The following is an 18645-nucleotide window of genomic DNA, read 5'->3' on the forward strand; positions in this document are numbered from 1 at the left end:
CCAGTTCCCTCCCGCTGTGGAGAAGAAGAGGGAAAAAATGAAGACTCTCTGACATCCAGGAAGGGCTCAGAGGAGAGTGAATGAGCATGAAGACCCTTTTACCTCCAATCAGGCAGGTAGGGAGTGAGCTGCAAGCCTAACTTGAGTCCTTGCTGGGGTGGCGGGAGAAAGAGTATGGGAGGCTCCTCCCATTCCTCACAAGATAACGACTCCATGGTTCCATAGGACCGGTTTTAAAAAGTGGTGTAGTTTAGCCATTTATATGAAGAGTGGCCTTAATTCAGTTTTGCCTGACTAAAAAGCATTAACTGTTTACCCTCAAAATGTAATTAATTCCACAAAGTGAAAAGTAAGATCGTTTGAAAAATAATATACTCTTGTTTGCAGTCTCTGGATAAAGATATCCAGGCCAACCTAAGAGCTTCTTTTTCAATGGCTCCTAATCTTCCTTCTTCGGTTCCCTCTTTCTGCAAAGCTGACTGTTCTCTGCTGGAAGTTTTGGGACTAGCATTCATGTATCCCCAAGGAGCACTGTGAATGAGGAAAATTTATATATATAAATATGACTTTTTATATATACAAGATTTCTGTTCATAGCAGGCAAAATTATTATATCAAAAACTGACTCAGTTAGGCCTCAGTCCTGCAAGAACTTGTACACGTTTCAGTTTACTCACACCAGTAACCCCGCCTAAACTGAAGGGGGTGGAGGTAAGTGTTTGCAGGACTGGGACCTGAGTTAAAAAAAATGGACATTAACATGAGAAGTCTGGTAACATTAGCCTTGAATTTCCTCCCTTTTGTCAACATAGGGCCTGCAATGAGCTCCATGCAGAAGCAGAGTTACGCCCAGATGGAACCCACTGCAGGATCAGGGTCCTAGTTATGTTAATGTGTTGTAGCTATCACTTGTTCACAGGAGTCTAGCTAACATTTTTTAAATAGTGGAAAAGGGAAATAAATTCAAAGAATCAAATTTAAGTTGTAACAGAACTTGCCCTGCCATCTTAGGATCTACTTTTCAAAAGCTTAACTCATATTCATTCTGTTATCAAATTCTGAATTAAACTTCAAATAATCTATATTAAAAATATGATGACTATTTAAAACATATAATTTAAAAAATGTTTTCTATACCAAATCAATTATTCAAGAATTTATTCCTGGACCCTGTAATAAATCAACACACATTGCTTGTTAATCTGTAATGTGTAAGAACATGAGAACGGCCATATTGAGTCAGACCAATGATCCATCTGGCCCAGTATCCTGTCTTCCAACAGTGGCTGGGGCCAGATACTTCAGAAGAAATGAACAGAACAGGGCTATTTCAAGTGATCCATTCCTTGTTGTCAGTCCCTGCTTCTGGCAGTCACAGGTTGTTTCCTACCTTGTATTCAATTATTGATCCATGAGAGGACCTTCCCTCTTACCCCATGACTGCTTAGTTTGCTTACGACTCTTTGGTGAGAAACCTTGTCAAAAGCTTTATGAAAGTCTAAGAACACTATATCCACTGGATCACCCTTGACTACATGTTTCTTGACCCCCTTCAGAAAATTCTAGTAGATTGGTGAGGCATGATTTTCCTTTACAAAAGCTGTTTTGACTCTCTTCCCCCACCCCCCGCAAACACATTGCGTTCATCTATGTATCTGATAATTCTTTTCTTTACCATACTTTCAATCAATCTGCCTGGTACCGATCTACAATTGCAAGCAGGGCCTTTGGAGCTTTTTTAAAAAAAAATTGTTATTACATTAGCTATCCTCCAGTCCTCTGATAGAAAGGCTGATTTAAGTGATAGGTTATATACCACTGTTAGTAGTTCTACATTTTCATATCTAAGTTCTTTCAGAACTCTTGGGAGAATATCATCTAATCCCGGTGTCTTATTACTGTTTAATTAATCAATTTATTCCCAAACCTTCTCTACTGACATCTCAATCTGGGACTGTTCCTTAGATCTGTCACCTAAATAGAACAGCTCAGGTGCAGAGATCTTCCTCAGATCCTCTGGGTGAAGACTAATACCAAGAATTCATTTAGCTTCTTAGCAACAGTCTTGTCTTGTGTGGTGTTTTTTTTAGCAGCTCAGTCATCCAGTAGCCCCACTGACTGCTTGACAGGCTTCCTGCTTCTGATGTACTTAAATTTTTACTGTTAGTTTTTGTGCCTTTCACTAGTTGCTCTTCAAATTCTTTTTTGGCCTTCCTAATTATATTTTTACACTTGGCTTGGCAGTTTATGCTCCATGCTATTTTCTTCATTAAGATTTAACATCCAAATTGTAAAGGATGTCTTTTTGTTTCTAACTGCCTCTTACTTTATTGTTTAGCCATGGGGGCATGTTTTTGGGCCACTTACTGTTTTTGTTTTATTTGGGATATACAATTAGTTTGAGCCTCTATTATGGTGTTTTTAAATTATTTCCATGAAGCTTGCAAGCATTTCATTCATGACTGTTCTTTTTAAATTTCCATTTAACTAGCTTCCTCATTTTTGTGTAGTTCCCCTTTTTGAAGTTAAATACTACTTTGGTAGGTTTCTTGGATATATCCACCCCACAAGAATGTTATACTTAATTACGTTATGGTCACTACTAATGAGCAGTCCAGTTATATTCACCTCCTGGACCAGATCCTGTGCTCCATTTAGGATTAAATCCAAATTGACTCTCCGCTTGTAGGTTCCAAGACTAGCTGCTTCAAGAAGCAGCCATTAAATGGTGTCTAGAAATTTCCAACTCTGCATCCCAATTCATATAGGGATATCTGAAATAGCTCATTATTACTGGTTTTCTGTTTTTGTAGCCCCTCTCATCTCCCTGAATATTTCACAATCGCCATCCCAGTCAGGTAGTTGACAGCATATTCCCACTGCCATACTCTTATTGTTCAAGCATGGAATTTCTATCCGTAGAGATTCTATGGTACAGTTTGATTCGTTTTAAGATTTTTACTATATTTGACTCTATGCTTTCTTTCACATTTAGTGCCATTTCCCCACCAGCACAACTTAATCTGCCATTCCTATATATATTTAGGACCCTGCTATTTCCATGTCCCATTGATTATCATTGTTTCAGCAAGTTTCTGTGATGCCTTTATATCAATAGCCTCATTTAATACCAGGCACTGAAATTCAGCCATTTTAGTATTTAGACTTCCAGTATCTGTATACAAACACTTATCAAATGTGTCGATATTTAGTTGTACATTACAAATATACAACGCCTGTCTCGCTTGAGTGTTAACGTACCGTTTAGGTGAAGCAGGTGGAGATGTAGGATTTGGAGGTACCCAAGGCATTCTACTCTCCTTAACAAGTGGTTTGGTCTCTTTTAGCCTGAAAGCTACAGTGGTCTCTTGAAATCGGGCATGTTTTGCCTGAGGCTGCACAGGTCTTGATCTTGGAAGCTTACGAATTCCCTTTAAGACATATTAACATTCAAAAGATGTTCAGACGTTTAAAAATACACATTCCGCACTGTGGATCAGAATTTCTGTCTTAGGGTCAGGTCTAAGGGACTAATTCTGCAGAGCTGAAGTCAATGGAGGTTTTAATACTGACTTTAATGAGAATATGAATGCACCCAATTAGAGTGTGGGCCCAACCCTGCATCCCTTACTCATGCAAACAATCCAACTGTTTTCAGTGGCAGTATTCACATGAGTAAGGGCTTTTTACATATGGGATATTTGTAGTACTGGGCCTGCTCAGGAGCAGAGCTATTTATTGACTTCTTAGGACTTCTGCAGAAGGGAGTGGGACAACTGAAACACTGCTAAGTTTATATTTACGAGGCTAAACTAGGAACTAGACAATTGTTCTACAGCGGGTAAATTCTAAAAGCTATTTTTCACTCACAGGCATGAACTATCCTGATGTCTGGTTGAAACACATGGACTGAGTCACCATGTTATGAATTATTAAAATGATTAATCTAGCTGCTCACAGGCCGCATTGATATTAATATAGTAAGAACAAATATATATAACTACACCAAATCTCCTGATTTTTCAGGCTGAGGTGAGTGAGAAAAAAATCCATCCATAAATTCATCCAAAAATATCTATTTACAATTTTTGGACATTTTAGAATGCTTTTAAAGAAGCATTTAAAGAAGGAAATGTCAGTAACATGCAAAAAAAATGAATGTTTTCTTGCACCAAGGAGGCCATCTACTGGTTGCAAATGGCATTTACTAAAACAAACAAGTGGTTATATAATTACAAATAATTATTTTCATAAATAAATCATTAATGTCATGGGGTGAAATATTTCAACTTTAAGTCCACGATGAGAAACAGCAGTATAAATCAAATACCATACAAACACACGCTTGCACGCTAATTTTCTGCATCATTGTTATATGTTATTTCCAGTTATGCAATTTATTTCCAACTGGTGGTAGTGCTGCTTTTGAAATGATTTTTTTTAAGTGATCACAAGAGCAGAAATAACCAAGCAGGAAGGAAATGCAGAACACTCAGACTCAGGAATGGCCATCCAGGTCCAGTGGAATAATCGTCATTTTTTCAGTGTTTGAAGTGAGGGTAGAGCATTTAGGACCTAATCCAATGGACACAGAAATGAACAGAAAGCCTCACAGTGACTCCAGCCGGCTTCCTCCTGAAACATGCCAAGTGTTCTGCATTCCCCCTGAAATGAATTGAACTTTACACTAGTGCAGCTGAAAGCAGTTGGCTTTAATTGAATGTACCTATCTCAAAGGCAATGTTAAAGCCCTTCCCTTCCTTCATCACTCCATATCAACTACGTTTACTAAGGATGCTAAAGGGACACCACTGACTGAAAAAAAGACAACCATACTTCTGTCTGAAAATGTGCTACCTATTACTATTGCCAACATGTTTTTCCCAATGCATTTACTAAAAGCATTTCATAATACTTTGTCAATAGTCAGTTTCACATTTCTGGCAGTCAGTTAGCTTTTTCTACATCCAGGGGTGTTTCACAATGCAACAGAGGACAGAAAAAAAACTATTTTTAAGAACAGGAACACCTGGTTATAAAGAGACAAAATCTGGCAGGGACACTCAGAAGCAGATGTAGAGTCTGAAACTGCTTTTAACTTAGTTTTTGAAAGTTACTTGGTTTCATGTTGATGGTGTCCCTTTAACAGTACCTTATATTAACTTAAAGTTCCCATAAGAGAAGAGGAAAGGGTACATTATTTTAAGTGTCACATTTGTACCTGTTGTTTGGCAGGTAATAATACACTTTTCTTCTTCAAAGGTCCACTTTCAAGCACAGGGGCTTTTTTCACAGCTCCAGCTCTCATCAATGCATCCTGACTTGTTTTTAAAACTGCATCTCTGCCTGAGGTGTGGGGGCCATGTCCTTGCTCGAATTCTTGATCTGATAAATCAGCATGACTGCTTCGTTTCTGTGCCAATGGAATATTTGCAACATGGTGATCTTCATCTACATAAATAATTAAAAATACACCTTAGATTGGAAGCTTTTTGGAGCAGGGACTATCTTTCAGTTCTGTCTTTGTACAGAGACTAGCACAATGGAGTCCAAGTCCATGACTGGGACTCCAATGCCCTACTGCACTACAAACCAACCATCACCACCACTTTGGTAAACTCCAAACGTTTCCTTTGCCAAATAATACATAAACTGGTTCTCTGCTCTGCTTCAGTAAGCAGTTTATATGCTTGAAAGATTCTTGGTATTCAAGGCCACTTGACGACTACAGACAACAAACACTACTAGTAGCAGGAGACATTAAATTCAGTAGATAACTAGGGACATGTGCTCTCTTTAAATTCATGAAAAACAGGATCATCACACAGTTTATACTCTCAGTAAGAAAGGAAAGGAAGTTAAGAAACAACCCTTTGAGGAAGACACTACATATAATTATACTAATGTTACAGTTTGGACTGCTTTCAGGATGTATCAAACTGCTTTAATAAAACCTCACAATAGAGAAGGAAAGTATAAGCCTGTACACAGAGAGGTTAAATGATTAACCTGAGGTCACACAGTCAACCAGTGGCAAAGACATAAACAAAACTCAGAACTCCAGATTGCTAGCTAATGCTAATTCTTCTCTATGCCTTGAAACTAGGAGGAAGGAAATGGATAAAGTTACTGTGTGAGGGGAATAAAGTCTAGAATTGAGAGATAGGTTCTTGGGTTTTTTGTCTCTCTCTCAAGCACAAAAATCTACTCAAAAAAAAGGAAATTCTGAGCTAAAGCTTTGACACCACCTTTCATTCAATCCAACTGCGTACAGACATTGCTGCATCTATGGTGCAGATTCCCCAACAGTGGGTAATCTTATATTCCACTAGAATATATTTCATAAATAGCTGTGTAGATAGATCTATTTTATATACACATCATTAGAATGAACTAGTAGAGAATCACCTCGCATATATACTGCAATATAAACATTTGAGGGTCTCTTTAAAAGGAAATCCAACTGTACTCCAAAGCAAAAATAAAAAAGTTTAAAACAGTGTGGCAAAGATATTTTTAAAAGGAAGTTAAATAATGAGGTTTAAGTTGGTACATGAAGCTGGAGGACCCTCTTACGGCAACGAGTTGTCATTTCAAATGAAGCATTGAAGGAATTGTGTACCAAAGCTGCAGGGTTCTGGCAAGCACACCATGAGCAAGACGACACTCTTGAACCATGAATGGGCCATTCTGCTCCTCAGACAAAAAATTTACTATGACAAGTCATTGCTGATCACTATCTTTTTAATTAAGTATTTAGAACACATACCAGTCAGGAGTTTCCTAGCTACTAAAGGTTTTTTCTGTTCTTGTCCAAGTCGCTCCTTTGAGATGGGTGGTTTCTTCTCTTTCTTTGGAGATGCAACCTGCTCTCTGGCTGGAAACATCTCGCTGCTCACTGGAGATTTACCCTGAGATGCCGAGAGACATTTCTTCACTTTTTTGGGTGATCGTTTCTTCTCCAGCAGAGAATCCAAATCCTGCCACAATTTTTTTCATTTAAGTTAATCTCTCATTAAACTTACTTTGTTAATGTTGGCAGACTGATGAGATGCAAAAGCTCAAGGGTACTGATTTTTTTAAAATCATCACTCAAAAAGCTTTGGACTTATAATTAATGTAATAATCATACGTGAAAATGCCTGTATCATTTACATCATTTTTATTGACTAAACAGAGCATTTAAATGTAATAAACATTTGAAGAATATAAACTAGTTTGCACAACAGATATTAGTGCGCCATTGTGAAAAGAAAAGTATTTTATTGGATTTTAAAAAGCAGACAAGTCCTAAAAACTGCACCCAGACGTATAATCCTAAAACAACTACTCAATGTTTGATGGTCAGTCCACATGGACACCAGTTAATATTACAAAAACACACCACCACAATTGGCATTAACTGACACCTTTGTTGGCAAGTACTGAATGGGGCATGGAGACTGAATTACTCTCGCTACCACAGATAGACTTTCTAGGGCCATTTGGGAAAATAGCACAGGGAAGCTTGTACTGCCATGCTGTACCCATTTTGTTGCTAAAGAAAAGAGAATAAAGTCCCCAGGGAGGTCAAGACAGCACCTTTCACTAACACTGAATTCATTATTTTATTGAAGTCCATTTTCATACTGCCTCAATCACCTTCAGAAGCTAAATTAACCAAGTGGGGTCTTTAAACCTGAGAAGGGCTCTGAGAAGCTTCTGACAGGTCAGGTGATTTTCTTGCTTATCTCCTAACAAGCAGCTCTGACCATTTTAGTGGGCACCATCAGTTCTTATTTTGAGTGTCCAGAAATCATTCCAAAAATGTTCGAACATTATAAAATCCTTATCTGATCAATAAACAAGGTAGCCTCCAACAGGTTAAGTATTTGTGACATTTACAGACACATAGTACTGGTGCTCAGATACTACGGTGATGGAGCCATGCAAATACTCAGAGTATTTGATAAATAGTATATTCCTAGCTCAACATATCCCTTGCTTGCGTAACTCATCTGTAATAAGTACTGAAATGGTAATATCAATGAGACTTCTCTGGCCTCAAATTGAACACAGGCAAAAAACAAACATCCATGACTGAGAGAAAAACCGCAGGATAAAACTTTTGTGCCTTATTCTTGGTTTTCTCAGAACCTGCAACTCATGCTTCAGAAGTCTTCTGTGCTGAAGGCACACAGGGGCATTCCAGAATGAGGCTTGGCATCAGGAGATATGGTTTTAAACAGACATTCCCCATAACCAGGCCACTACACCTCTGGTATAGATTATTCTTGCCAGAACCAGACTTGATATGTATGTCCTTGCTAAAAGCACTTAGGACCTGAAATTGGCCCTTCACATAGACGATTTGATATTCATCTAGAATCTACCTAATAAATAATATTCCTATAGGTTAGTTGATTTAAAAATCACTCTTAGAAAGTAGACCTGTGGGCAACAGATTAAAAGCCATCACTTTTCTTCCAGAGGGAAAGAAGAAAGACTTTTTCTAGCATGATGTCATAAGCAGCCTACCATTTTTTCCCCACCTGAAGCAACAATGATTATCACTGCTTTCTGCAGGCAGTTTATAGGACTTTAAATAAAATTACAGACATTGTAATCATAACAACACTTTAATGTGGTTAAGATATTTTCTAAAAATCTCTCATGGCTGCCGCGTCAGTTCAACACCTAAAATAAGCAACAACAAATAATCCACTTTTTAAATGTGGCCCACAGAATCTTGATCAGTTTAAAAAAAAATCAGTTGGGGTTAAAGGTTACAACAGTAAGGCTGATTCTGAGAGTTTCTGTATTGTATCAACAGGAATAAATAAGTATTTAAAAAATTTAGAGCTGCTCTTTTCCCACCATACACACTCCCAGTGATCTTCTACTTGATAATCATATACATGGCAGAAATATCCCCAACCAAAGTGGTTATGGAACATAATGATTAAGTAAATTTTGCAGCTATATCTTTATCTACTAGCTAGGTTCTTATACTACAACCATTACAGCAGCATCTGAAAGCCATATAGCCACAAACCCTGGCAACTGCAACATGCACTTATTAAACCCTATTTTACTGGTAAAATTTTATCCTCCCGCCCCGTGTGTGATACAGTTTGCACCCAGAACTTAAATATTTCATCCAGTCTCTTCTACATCATCTCTGAAAAAAAATTAAGCACTTTCCACACCTCAATTTGTAGCAGAATGTCTATGATGATGTCAGGAACGGAAGAATCCATTTCTAATTTGGCAGAACAGAGAGAGAGTTGTCGAATGAGATTGCCCAACTCCTTGTAATGGGCAGGAACCAGCTGCTCTGATTGATCGGTAAATTGAGAGGCAAACACCTGCAAGGCACGAATGGCTCCTCTGTGGGCAGCTGCCACTCTGGACATGGCTCGGGACTGTGGCACAAAGGAAAGACATGGGTGATTAAATATGCAGCACTTTTCAAGTGACGTTATTCAGAGAATCCATTAGAAGAATTTCACCGATCATTTAACTAACTATATTTTGCTCTCAGTTAATTGTGATGGAGATGTATCCACCCTTGTGATTAAATCTGGCAGCTGCTTAGGCAGTGCAGAAAAGGTTAATAGATTCTAAGGCCAGAAGGGACCATGTGATCATCTAGTCTGACCTCCTGTATAACACACGCCATAGAACTTCCCCAAAGTAATTCCTAGAGCAGATATTTTAGAAAAACAATCAATTTTGATTTAAAAATGGTCAGTGACAGAGACTCCACCATTATCCTTGGTAAACTGTCCCAAAGATTAATAACTCCCACCATTAAAAATTTATATCTTATTTCCAGTCTGAATTTTCAACTTTCAGTTGTTGAATTTCTCTGCTAGATTGAAGAGCCCATCATTAAATATTTGTTCCCCATGCATATGCTGATACATTGTAATCAAGTCAGCCCTGAACCTTCTCTTTGTTAAACTAAATAGATTGTGCTCCTTGAGTCTATCACTGTAAAGCAGGGGTAGGCAACCTATGGCACAGGTGCCAAAGGCGGCACGCGAGCTGACTTTCAGTGGCACTCACACTGCCTAGGTCCTGGCCACCGCTCAGGGGGCTCTGCATTTTAATTTAATTTTAAATGAAGTTTCTTAAACACTTTAAAAACCTTACTTACTTTACATACAATAGTTTAGTTATATATTACAGACTTACAGAAAGAGATCTTCTAAAAACGTTAAAATGTATTACTGGCACACAAAACCTTAAATTAAGAGTGAATAAATGAAGACTCGGCACACCACGTGTGAAAGGTTGCCGACCCTTGCAGTAGAGGCATGTTTTCTAATCCCTGAATCATTCTTATGGCTCTTTGAACTCTCTTGAATTGTGGGCACCAAAACTGGACACAGTATTCCAAGCAGCAGTCCCAAATGTAAAGTAAAATAACCTCTCTACTCCAACTCCAGGTTCCTCTGGTTATGCATCCTAGGATCACATTAGCTCTTTTGGCCACAATATCACACTGGGAGTTGATTATACACTGAAACACCCAAATCTTTTCCGGAATCACTGCTTCCCAGGATAAAGTCCCCCATCCTGTAAGTTTGGCCTACATTCTTTGTTAATAGATATGCATTTTAATACAGCTAAACGTAAAAGCGTACATCATTTGTTTGCTGCCCGTTTACCAAGCAATCCAGATTACTGTGAATCAGTGACTTGTCCTCATTGTTATTAACCAGCCCCTAATATTTTGTAACATCTGTAAACTTTATCAGTGATCACTTTACATTTTCTTCTAGGTCATTGATAAGGATATTAATAGCATAGGGCCAAGAACCGATCCCTGTAGGACCTTACTGGAAACATCCACTCAAGAATGATTCCTGGTTTACAGTTACATTTTTAGACCCGTCAGCCAGTCTTTAATTCATTTAATGTCTGCCATGTTAATTTTATTAGACAGACAAGATGAGCGAGGTAATATCTTTTATTGGACGAGTTTCTGTTGGTGAAAGAGACAAGCTTTCAAGCTTACACAGAGTTCCAATAAAATATATTACCTCACCCACCTTGTCTCACTAATATCCTGGAATCAACATGGCTAAAACTACTCTGCATACCACGGTGTTAATTTTATATCATTCTAGTTTTTTAAATTAAAATGTCCTATGGCAACAAGTCAAACACTTTACAGAAGTCTAAGTATATTATGTCAACACTATTATCTTTATCAACCAAGCTTGTAAACTGATTAAAATCTATAGCTATAGATAGGATAATCAAGTTAGTTTGACAGGACCTATTTTCCAAAAACCCATGTTGACTTGCATCAATTACATCATCCGCCTTCAGTTTTTTATTACTCAAAGTTATACAGTCAATATACCAAATATTATGCTAGCCTGAACTAAAGCAGCTAAGTTATAGATATAAATCCAAGATGGAAGGTTGATGGGAACATTTAAAGTCTCAGAACACTTATCCAATAATGTTGAACTTAAAGAGCCTTTGTAACTGATACCTAGAAACTGAACTAACCAAAAGATCATTCAAGATCCAAAACACTTGTTTTCAGAAAGATTCAATCCAAGTTCAATACATCTTACCTTCTTCGTGTGTTTGATTTTATGAGGACTCAGCTTCTCCAAGTCTTCCTGAATTTCTTTTACCTGTTTATTCAGAAAACAAAAATCACAGTCAAAACCAGCTGTGTGTGTGTATAGATTAAAGACAGGCCTGTGTTGTAAAGTTTAGGTCCGGATCCCAACTTTCCGATTCAGAGGTGTTTCGATGGCATTTTAGTTCATCCCATTATAATGGTAGGGCCCAGCCAGGAAATGCAGATCCAAATTAGAACTTCCCTAACGTTCAAAGGCTTTTGTTTCAGGCCAGTTCTATTGCATACAGAATACACCATATTTTATATACATCCTTTTAAAAAATGATCTCTTCCTACCTGTTGCTGGAGGACATACAGCATCCGAGCAGACCGCGCAGCTTGCTCCTGCCTCCTAATACGAACTCGTCGCTCTTCATCAGGATCCAAGATTTCTTCACGTCTCTCTGAAAAGTGTTATGTTTGCAAAAAATGGAGAGTTATAGGTCTTGACAACCACTTGTTAAAGATTACAAATGACTCAATATAGTGTTAAAACTAAAAAAAATTTAATACTCCACCTCCCATGTGTCTCAACCCTGCTGTACGTGAGTCACTTCTAACAAGCAACAGTTCTGACAACCATTGGTCTCTTTCCTGTAACTGCTAACAATGATTCTAGCTGTGATGTGGTTTTTGTAATCTGAAGATCTATCCAATAGGAACAGGACTAAGAGCATCACAAATGCATTTCACAGAAGCCATTAAATGGCAACAGTGTTTTATTTATTATCAACTTGGCTTGGATTTGAAGCCATGTTATAAAGGTGAAAGTATCCATACCACCTTACTAATACCCTGAATGGATCATCCATTTAATTTTGTCTTAAAAAAATATTTAAAAATACACGCATGAACACACACACGCACAGAAATAAACACAAATTCAAGTCAAAGCATAAAAATGAGAGAAGAACAGAGAAACAAGCTATAGTAACTCTACATAAAAAATAATTGTTGTGTCTTTCACCTTTTTTAGCCAGTTCTTCAATTTTCTGGATGCAACATCTCAGTTCTTTTTGCAGACGTCTGACTTCCTGTGTACTTTTATCTTCAATTTTTTTCAGGCTTGGCTTGGGCCCTGGTCCTGGATCATGAGTGGGTGGAGAATCTGAAACAGGTGGCTTTAACTTGCCCCGATTTGGAGTATACAGATACACTCTTGCACCAGAGTTGGTAATCCCCATTTTGGAGGGTTGACCAAGTTGCTGATGATATTTCAAGCATGTCCGAGACTTTGATGCAGTCCTCTCTGCAGGATTTTCAGATACTTCACTTTTACACTGCTCAGATGTCTGGGGGAACATGGATTTATTTTCAGCTTCTTTCACTTGTTCTTCCAGGTGTCTTCGTTTTACATCCCTTTTGGCTAACTGGATGGCCAATTTTAGCTTCTCTTCAGATATGACTGAAAATGTGACAGAACTTCTTAAATTGGTGTCATCACCACCACCTAGATCTCGCTGACCATCAGGGGGCTTCAGCTTTTCTATTATAATTGGACGAGGGCTGGAGAATCTGACAGCCAAGTTCTCTGGAGCTGCAGGAACGTTCCTATTAAACTGGAGCTGTTCCACAGATTAAACAAAAAGTCCACATTATGTAGAATATTTCACAGATGCACCTCGAACATAAAATAATAAGGACAAATGTAACTCCCTTCACATTACAATTTATCATATCACCATGCAGATAATAGCTACTTCAGTCCTAAAGCATCCTTCCCACTCAAATAAAGGGCCAAATAGATAAAGATTGTTAGGCATCTAGCTGCATCTTTAGGTGTCTAGTGAGGTATTCAAAAGCATTTAGGTGCCTAGTTTCAACTGAAATCAAAAGAAACCTTTAAAAATCTAGCCCAAAGAGCTTTGGCACAGGACACTGTCATAATAAATATTTAAAACATTATAAAAGCAAAATCATCACAGGCAGTACTTACAAGTGAGAAGGAAGGGGTGAAGACAGATATTTACAGTTATTCATTTTCATCTGTAGATTTCAAAGCACTTTACAAAAGAAGGGTTAATATCATGCCAATGGATGCTGGTGACACATAAAAGTAATTAGGCAAACCTGACACTACAGCAGTGCAAAGAACCAGTGTTAGGAAATAGGGTTAAGCTTATCATATTATGCAACAGGATGACAAACCCAACCCAGAGAAGTCATCACTGCAGAAGTCAAATAATACCTGTGTCTGGAGGGTCCTCGCTTCATTCTTTTCTGCTTGGATACTGGATGCAAATGGATCATAGGACGTGGCTGGTTTGCTTGGTCCCATCACAATGAATAGAGTATAAGGATACCAAAAATCCACAGTCACCTGTAAACTGGCCTCTGCTAAAATTATACAAGTAGACAAGATGTTTGGGTGTGGGGTTTTGTGTTTAAAAATAAGACAAGCTATTACATCGTCAGGCCTTAACAGGCAAAACACTCACCTGTGTAAGTAACTTTGAGAACATGCTCTTTGTAGTGGTACAGACTGGAAGCAAAGTGGGGGATATATTCACATTTTCTGACGTACTAGGTACAGCTTACATTCTTCTTTCACACTCCCAAGCAACTGCTGTAAAGCAACATTACAGACTGTGAAGGGAATGCTCACATTAGCAGCCATAAGGAGAATACAGGGTTAAGGAAGAACTTTTGCAGCTGTTATTACTAGAACAAGGAAACTGTGGTCTACGGAAAAGAGGTGGGTGGGAAAAAAACAGTTCGTTTTCCCAAACTTGCCCCAAATTTTTAACCATAAGAGAGAGGTGGCATAAAGTACAGAATATACTGTTGTCAGGAGCAGGTAGGCCAATGGATAGCACACATCTGGATATCTTACATTTCCTTCAGTGAAAATGGAAATAAAATAAAAATAATGGATCATGACGCCCTGATGTATAAACTCACCTGCAATTACTTCCAGCTGGAGCTGAGATCTCCTGAGGGTCCCCTAAATTCAAACAATTTCAAGATCAGGTATAATGACTTTGTCTCTTTCCCTCCAGCCAAAATCACAGACTCCCTTACTCTGCTCCCCAGCTCCTCTGGACATTACTTCTCTATTTCTTCCAACCATGCTGCCCACTGTTGGAGCAAGTGCCAGTTCCTCTGCAGCTCCTGCCAGGGTTACTCTGCTCACCTGAGTGTTTATATTCCTCCACATATCATGTGAAAACAAATATTTCTTCCTTGCCCGTAACAGTTAATTCCTCTACCTTTACAACCATTTATAACCAAACTACTGTAAAAATAAAGACTCCACTTCTGAATCAATTTGAGTTTCCCTCCTTCTCTATTTCAAAGCCCTGTACAATTCCACCCTGCTCCATTTCACAGCAATCCTGGGCTGGAAGGGACCTGGAGAGGTCATCTAGTCCAGCCCCTCAGCTCCTACACGCCAACCCCTCCTAGTCCCTATTTTCTCCTGATTGTTCTCTGCCTCCTTCCCCCCACTCCCAACGCTCCGTCCTTTCGCACCACCCATTACCCTTGGAGAGCCCCCTCACACTAACAACTCCGGAAGACCCATAGGTGCTAGGAAGCGTCCCGGCTATAGGGGCCGCACCTCAGCTATGGAAGGCGCGGGACCCACTGGGGCCTGCAGGCCGCAGTCTCGGGGCGGCCAGGCGGCTGTCCCTGTAGTGGGGGAGCAGCCGTGCGAAGAGGGTGAGAGCGCACGGCGCGTGGGGGGCTGAGCGGCAGGAGCCCTGGCCCAGAGCAAAGGCGAGGACAGGGGGCCCGGGTGCTGAGGGAAGCAGGGGGGAGACAGGGCACAGGGACCCGCCGCTCTGAAAGGAAAGGGGGGAGCGGAGGTCCCGGCGCGTTAGCCAAGGAGGCGACCCAGCAGCTCCCTGCCGCCCCGCTCCGAGCCCAGGCGCGGGATGGCCCAGGGCACCGCGGACCCCGGCTTCCCACAATGAGGGGTGGGGCACCCACCGCAGCGGGGTACTTGGTGAAGCGCTGCGGTTCAAACTCGCCCCATGACAACCGCTGCCACTACCGCGGGGGCTGCCGGGAAAGGTAAGGGTGCCCGGGGGGACCAAACCTAACCGCACGTGTCCTTTCACGGCCGCCGTAGGCGGGTCTGTCCCCTTCAAGCCCCGCCCCGGGAGGTGGTACTTAGTGCGCAGGTGCGCTGCTGACCCGGAAGTGAGTAGTATCAGCACGTTGGAGCTGCAGCGGAGTCATGGGCTGGGAGGAGAAGGCGGTGCGCGGCTATAGCGAGTTCGTGCAGGCGGCCCAGCAGAGCCGCGGCCGGCCCGTCTTCGCCTTGTTCTGCGGGGACAAGGATGCCAGGCGGGGGCTGTGCCCGGATTGCGTCACTGGTGAGTCCGGAGGGGGAGCCCCCCCTTCGTAGGGCCTGGGCTGGGCCCCTGCTGCCTTTTCTATACCGAGCCGTGTCCTCCAGCCTCTCCCTCTCTCCTCCCGCATCCCTGAGGCGCCCTTCTCTTCTGCCCCAGCCCCGCTAGCTCTTTCCCATCTCTCCCCATGCGTATCTGGTAGCTGTATAGTACACCTGTGTGCCTCGGAGTGCCTGACCCCCTTTTTCTGTTTCTCACTCGATGTGATCTCTGAAGTCGATCTGTGGTTGTTGCCCATAACTTTGGTATGAGGGGGAGAGAGAGTCTCGGGCAAAGCTCATTCATTCGACACAGAAAGGGTCCTTGCCCACTTGTTTATGTAGTCTATACAAGACACTGCCGCTCTCTCTCCGGTGCCTGCTTCCGGTCAGTGCTCCAACTGTAGTCCTCAACCACAAGTTATTACTGCTAGCAGTATTACACATCCCCATATCAAATCATCTACTTCAATGATGAAACTCTGCTCCTTAGATTACATACCCGTGAATGGAATTTAGTTAGCAAACTTGCCCTGTAGTGTGGGCTACTTAAGCTGCCTACCCTGGCACTTGAACTTGGCCAGATGTCGGTTTATGAGCAGTTAACTTATCCCTAATATACGAAGGCATTGCAAAATAGTGACTTCACATAGGATTCCTTAGCAGTAGAAAACCAACCTGGCTTGATGGGAGTTATGGACTCATACTTCCCTATGAATTCTTCACCATCATGTACACTTGATGTATGTATGGTAGCACTTACTGATTTTAGTTTGCTGCTGCTTGGAGAAGTTTATAATCCCAGGACATACAGACAAGGAGACAAAGGCTTGGGAAAAACAAGCAGGACTTCAGAAGCAACTTAAATAGGTGCTGAGTGAGTTCAAGTAAGTTGTACCATACACAGGAGGCTGAGTAGAGGAAAGCATGGTGACTAGTGCATGAAGCAGACAAATGAGCAGCAGAAGTGACAGCATAAGATGCCACAACTGTAAAATATTAATACTGTTATGTAAACTTAATTAGAAAATTCTGTACTCTTCAGCTGAACCAGTCGTGCGGAGTGAATTAAATAGCCTGCCTGATGAAGCTGTATTCATATACTGCCAAGTCGGAGACCGAGCCTAGTAAGTGCTAAAAAAGTTACATGTTTTAAGGGCTTCTTGTGCTTGTTTTGTTTAAATGATTCTTTAGTTCTAATATACATAAATACTGTCCCATAAAACAATCTTAAGTCATGTTCAAACTATTCTGTGAGCTGGTCCAGACAGTGGGAAACGATATCCATCTCAAATGTCTAAACTAGTCTGTAAGTCTAATTACCCTTATCCTCATTCAGAGGACTTGTAAAAACTTGTTACCTTTATGTGTAGGATCATCCCTCATCACAGTAGTATAACAGTTGAACTGAACATTTAAGCCTCCTAAGTGCAGCCATTTTGTGCTTGTTAAACAAAATACTTTAAATTCAAAGTTTGGACTTCAAGTGGTATTTAGAATGCAGAGAATTAGCCATCTGAAAGTTGCAGAACACCTCATGTCTAATGTTGCAGCAGTTAATACTGATTTGATCCAGAATTCTTTGCAATTTATATTTCTACTTATTTTGGTGGTAGCTGTATGCATTAAGAATACAGAATCCAATTTCCCATGGGCTTTCAATCGTACTGATTATGCAAGAAATAGTAAAAGTTATCTTACCCTCCAAACAGAATGTGGAACTTTTGCATAAATTTAACTAATCCACTCTTTCAAAACAGCTGGAAAGACCCCAACAATGAGTTCAGAAAGAATCTGAAACTAACTGCAGTGCCAACACTACTTAAATATGGGACAGTGAGTATTTTATTATTTGAATTTGTATACACTAAAGTGAGATGAAGAACAAGCTTGAGCATGGCAGAATGAACCAGGTGCCCTGCACCCTACTGCTCTGCTGAAGGATTCAGGAAAATTTATTCCTGACCTACGGTAGCCAGGCAGTTCCATTCTGGAAACTCTAAAGACACAAACCATTGGAGGCTGTGTGTTGAAAATGGAACAAGGGCACAAAAGCATAATTGGTGTTCTTAACCTTTGTACTTTATGCTGCTTTACTACTATTTGGGAAAAGGTGAGCAAGAAAACTGGGGGATGTGGAGGAGGGTAGAATAAACTAATCTTCTGAACTGGACATCATACATTTCTGCAGTAGTTTCAAACTCCTATTTCACTTGTATAGGACATCTAGAAAAACCTACAAAGGGGAGACATAAGTTGGTGCTCTCTCTAGTTAAGAATTCAATACCATTATGCTGAGCAAGGAACTCTGTAAAAAGACTTGACACTTTGAACTCTTTTCTTGAAACCACTTTTTTTTTCTTTCAGCCTCAGAAGTTGGTAGAAGAAGAATGTCTTAACAGAGAGCTTGTGCACATGTTGTTTACTGAAGATTAAGTTCTCTCTTTAGTCAATGGGTATCTACTTTCTAGATAATCATTTATCTTCAAGCTGCTGGCCATTTTCATTTAAAGGAGTGATCATGTATTGCCTTATTTCCATTCAGACTTTAAACTGTCGAGCATTGGCTGAGTGACCAAATAAATGCCATGAAACTGCTGGTACAGAGCATGGGAAGTGATCTTGCAACATTAGAAAACTGTAACTGACCCTTGTGCTGAATTAAACTCCTACTTCCAACAAA

The 18645-nt window shown here is 40.3% G+C and overlaps 2 protein-coding genes across 7 annotated transcripts in view; one reads left to right on the plus strand and one right to left on the minus strand.

Annotated features, from left to right (window-relative positions):
• KIAA0753 (KIAA0753 ortholog) overlaps positions 1-15669 on the minus strand; it is a 31221-nt gene extending 15552 nt beyond the window's left edge. Inside the window, exons 1-12 of one of the 6 annotated variants that reach the window (XM_030536214.1) lie at positions 15560-15669; positions 14531-14573; positions 14068-14195; positions 13818-13966; positions 12597-13194; positions 11927-12033; positions 11577-11639; positions 9189-9404; positions 6770-6980; positions 5222-5451; positions 3262-3431; positions 376-531 (exon numbers count right to left, since the gene is read on the minus strand). In XM_030536214.1, the coding sequence (XP_030392074.1) occupies positions 376-531; positions 3262-3431; positions 5222-5451; positions 6770-6980; positions 9189-9404; positions 11577-11639; positions 11927-12033; positions 12597-13194; positions 13818-13907 (1841 nt within the window). In that variant the 5' untranslated portion in view covers positions 13908-13966; positions 14068-14195; positions 14531-14573; positions 15560-15669. Of the gene's footprint in view, positions 1-375; positions 532-3261; positions 3432-5221; positions 5452-6769; positions 6981-9188; positions 9405-11576; positions 11640-11926; positions 12034-12596; positions 13195-13817; positions 13967-14067; positions 14196-14530; positions 14574-15188; positions 15340-15559 lie in introns of those variants that run through there. The other 5 variants (XM_030536210.1, XM_030536212.1, XM_030536209.1 and 2 more) reach the window with 5 other exon arrangements.
• Positions 15670-15737: 68 nt separating this feature from the next.
• TXNDC17 (thioredoxin domain containing 17) lies at positions 15738-18645 on the plus strand. The gene is made up of 4 exons (XM_030536219.1): positions 15738-15948; positions 17008-17089; positions 17723-17798; positions 18330-18645. Exons 1-4 carry the CDS (start codon positions 15810-15812, stop codon positions 18396-18398), a joined length of 366 nt encoding a protein of 121 aa, XP_030392079.1. The 5' UTR covers positions 15738-15809; the 3' UTR covers positions 18399-18645.

This window comes from Gopherus evgoodei, chromosome 17 (assembly GCF_007399415.2).
Source record: "Gopherus evgoodei ecotype Sinaloan lineage chromosome 17, rGopEvg1_v1.p, whole genome shotgun sequence".
NCBI classification, from domain to species: Eukaryota; Metazoa; Chordata; order Testudines; family Testudinidae; genus Gopherus; species Gopherus evgoodei.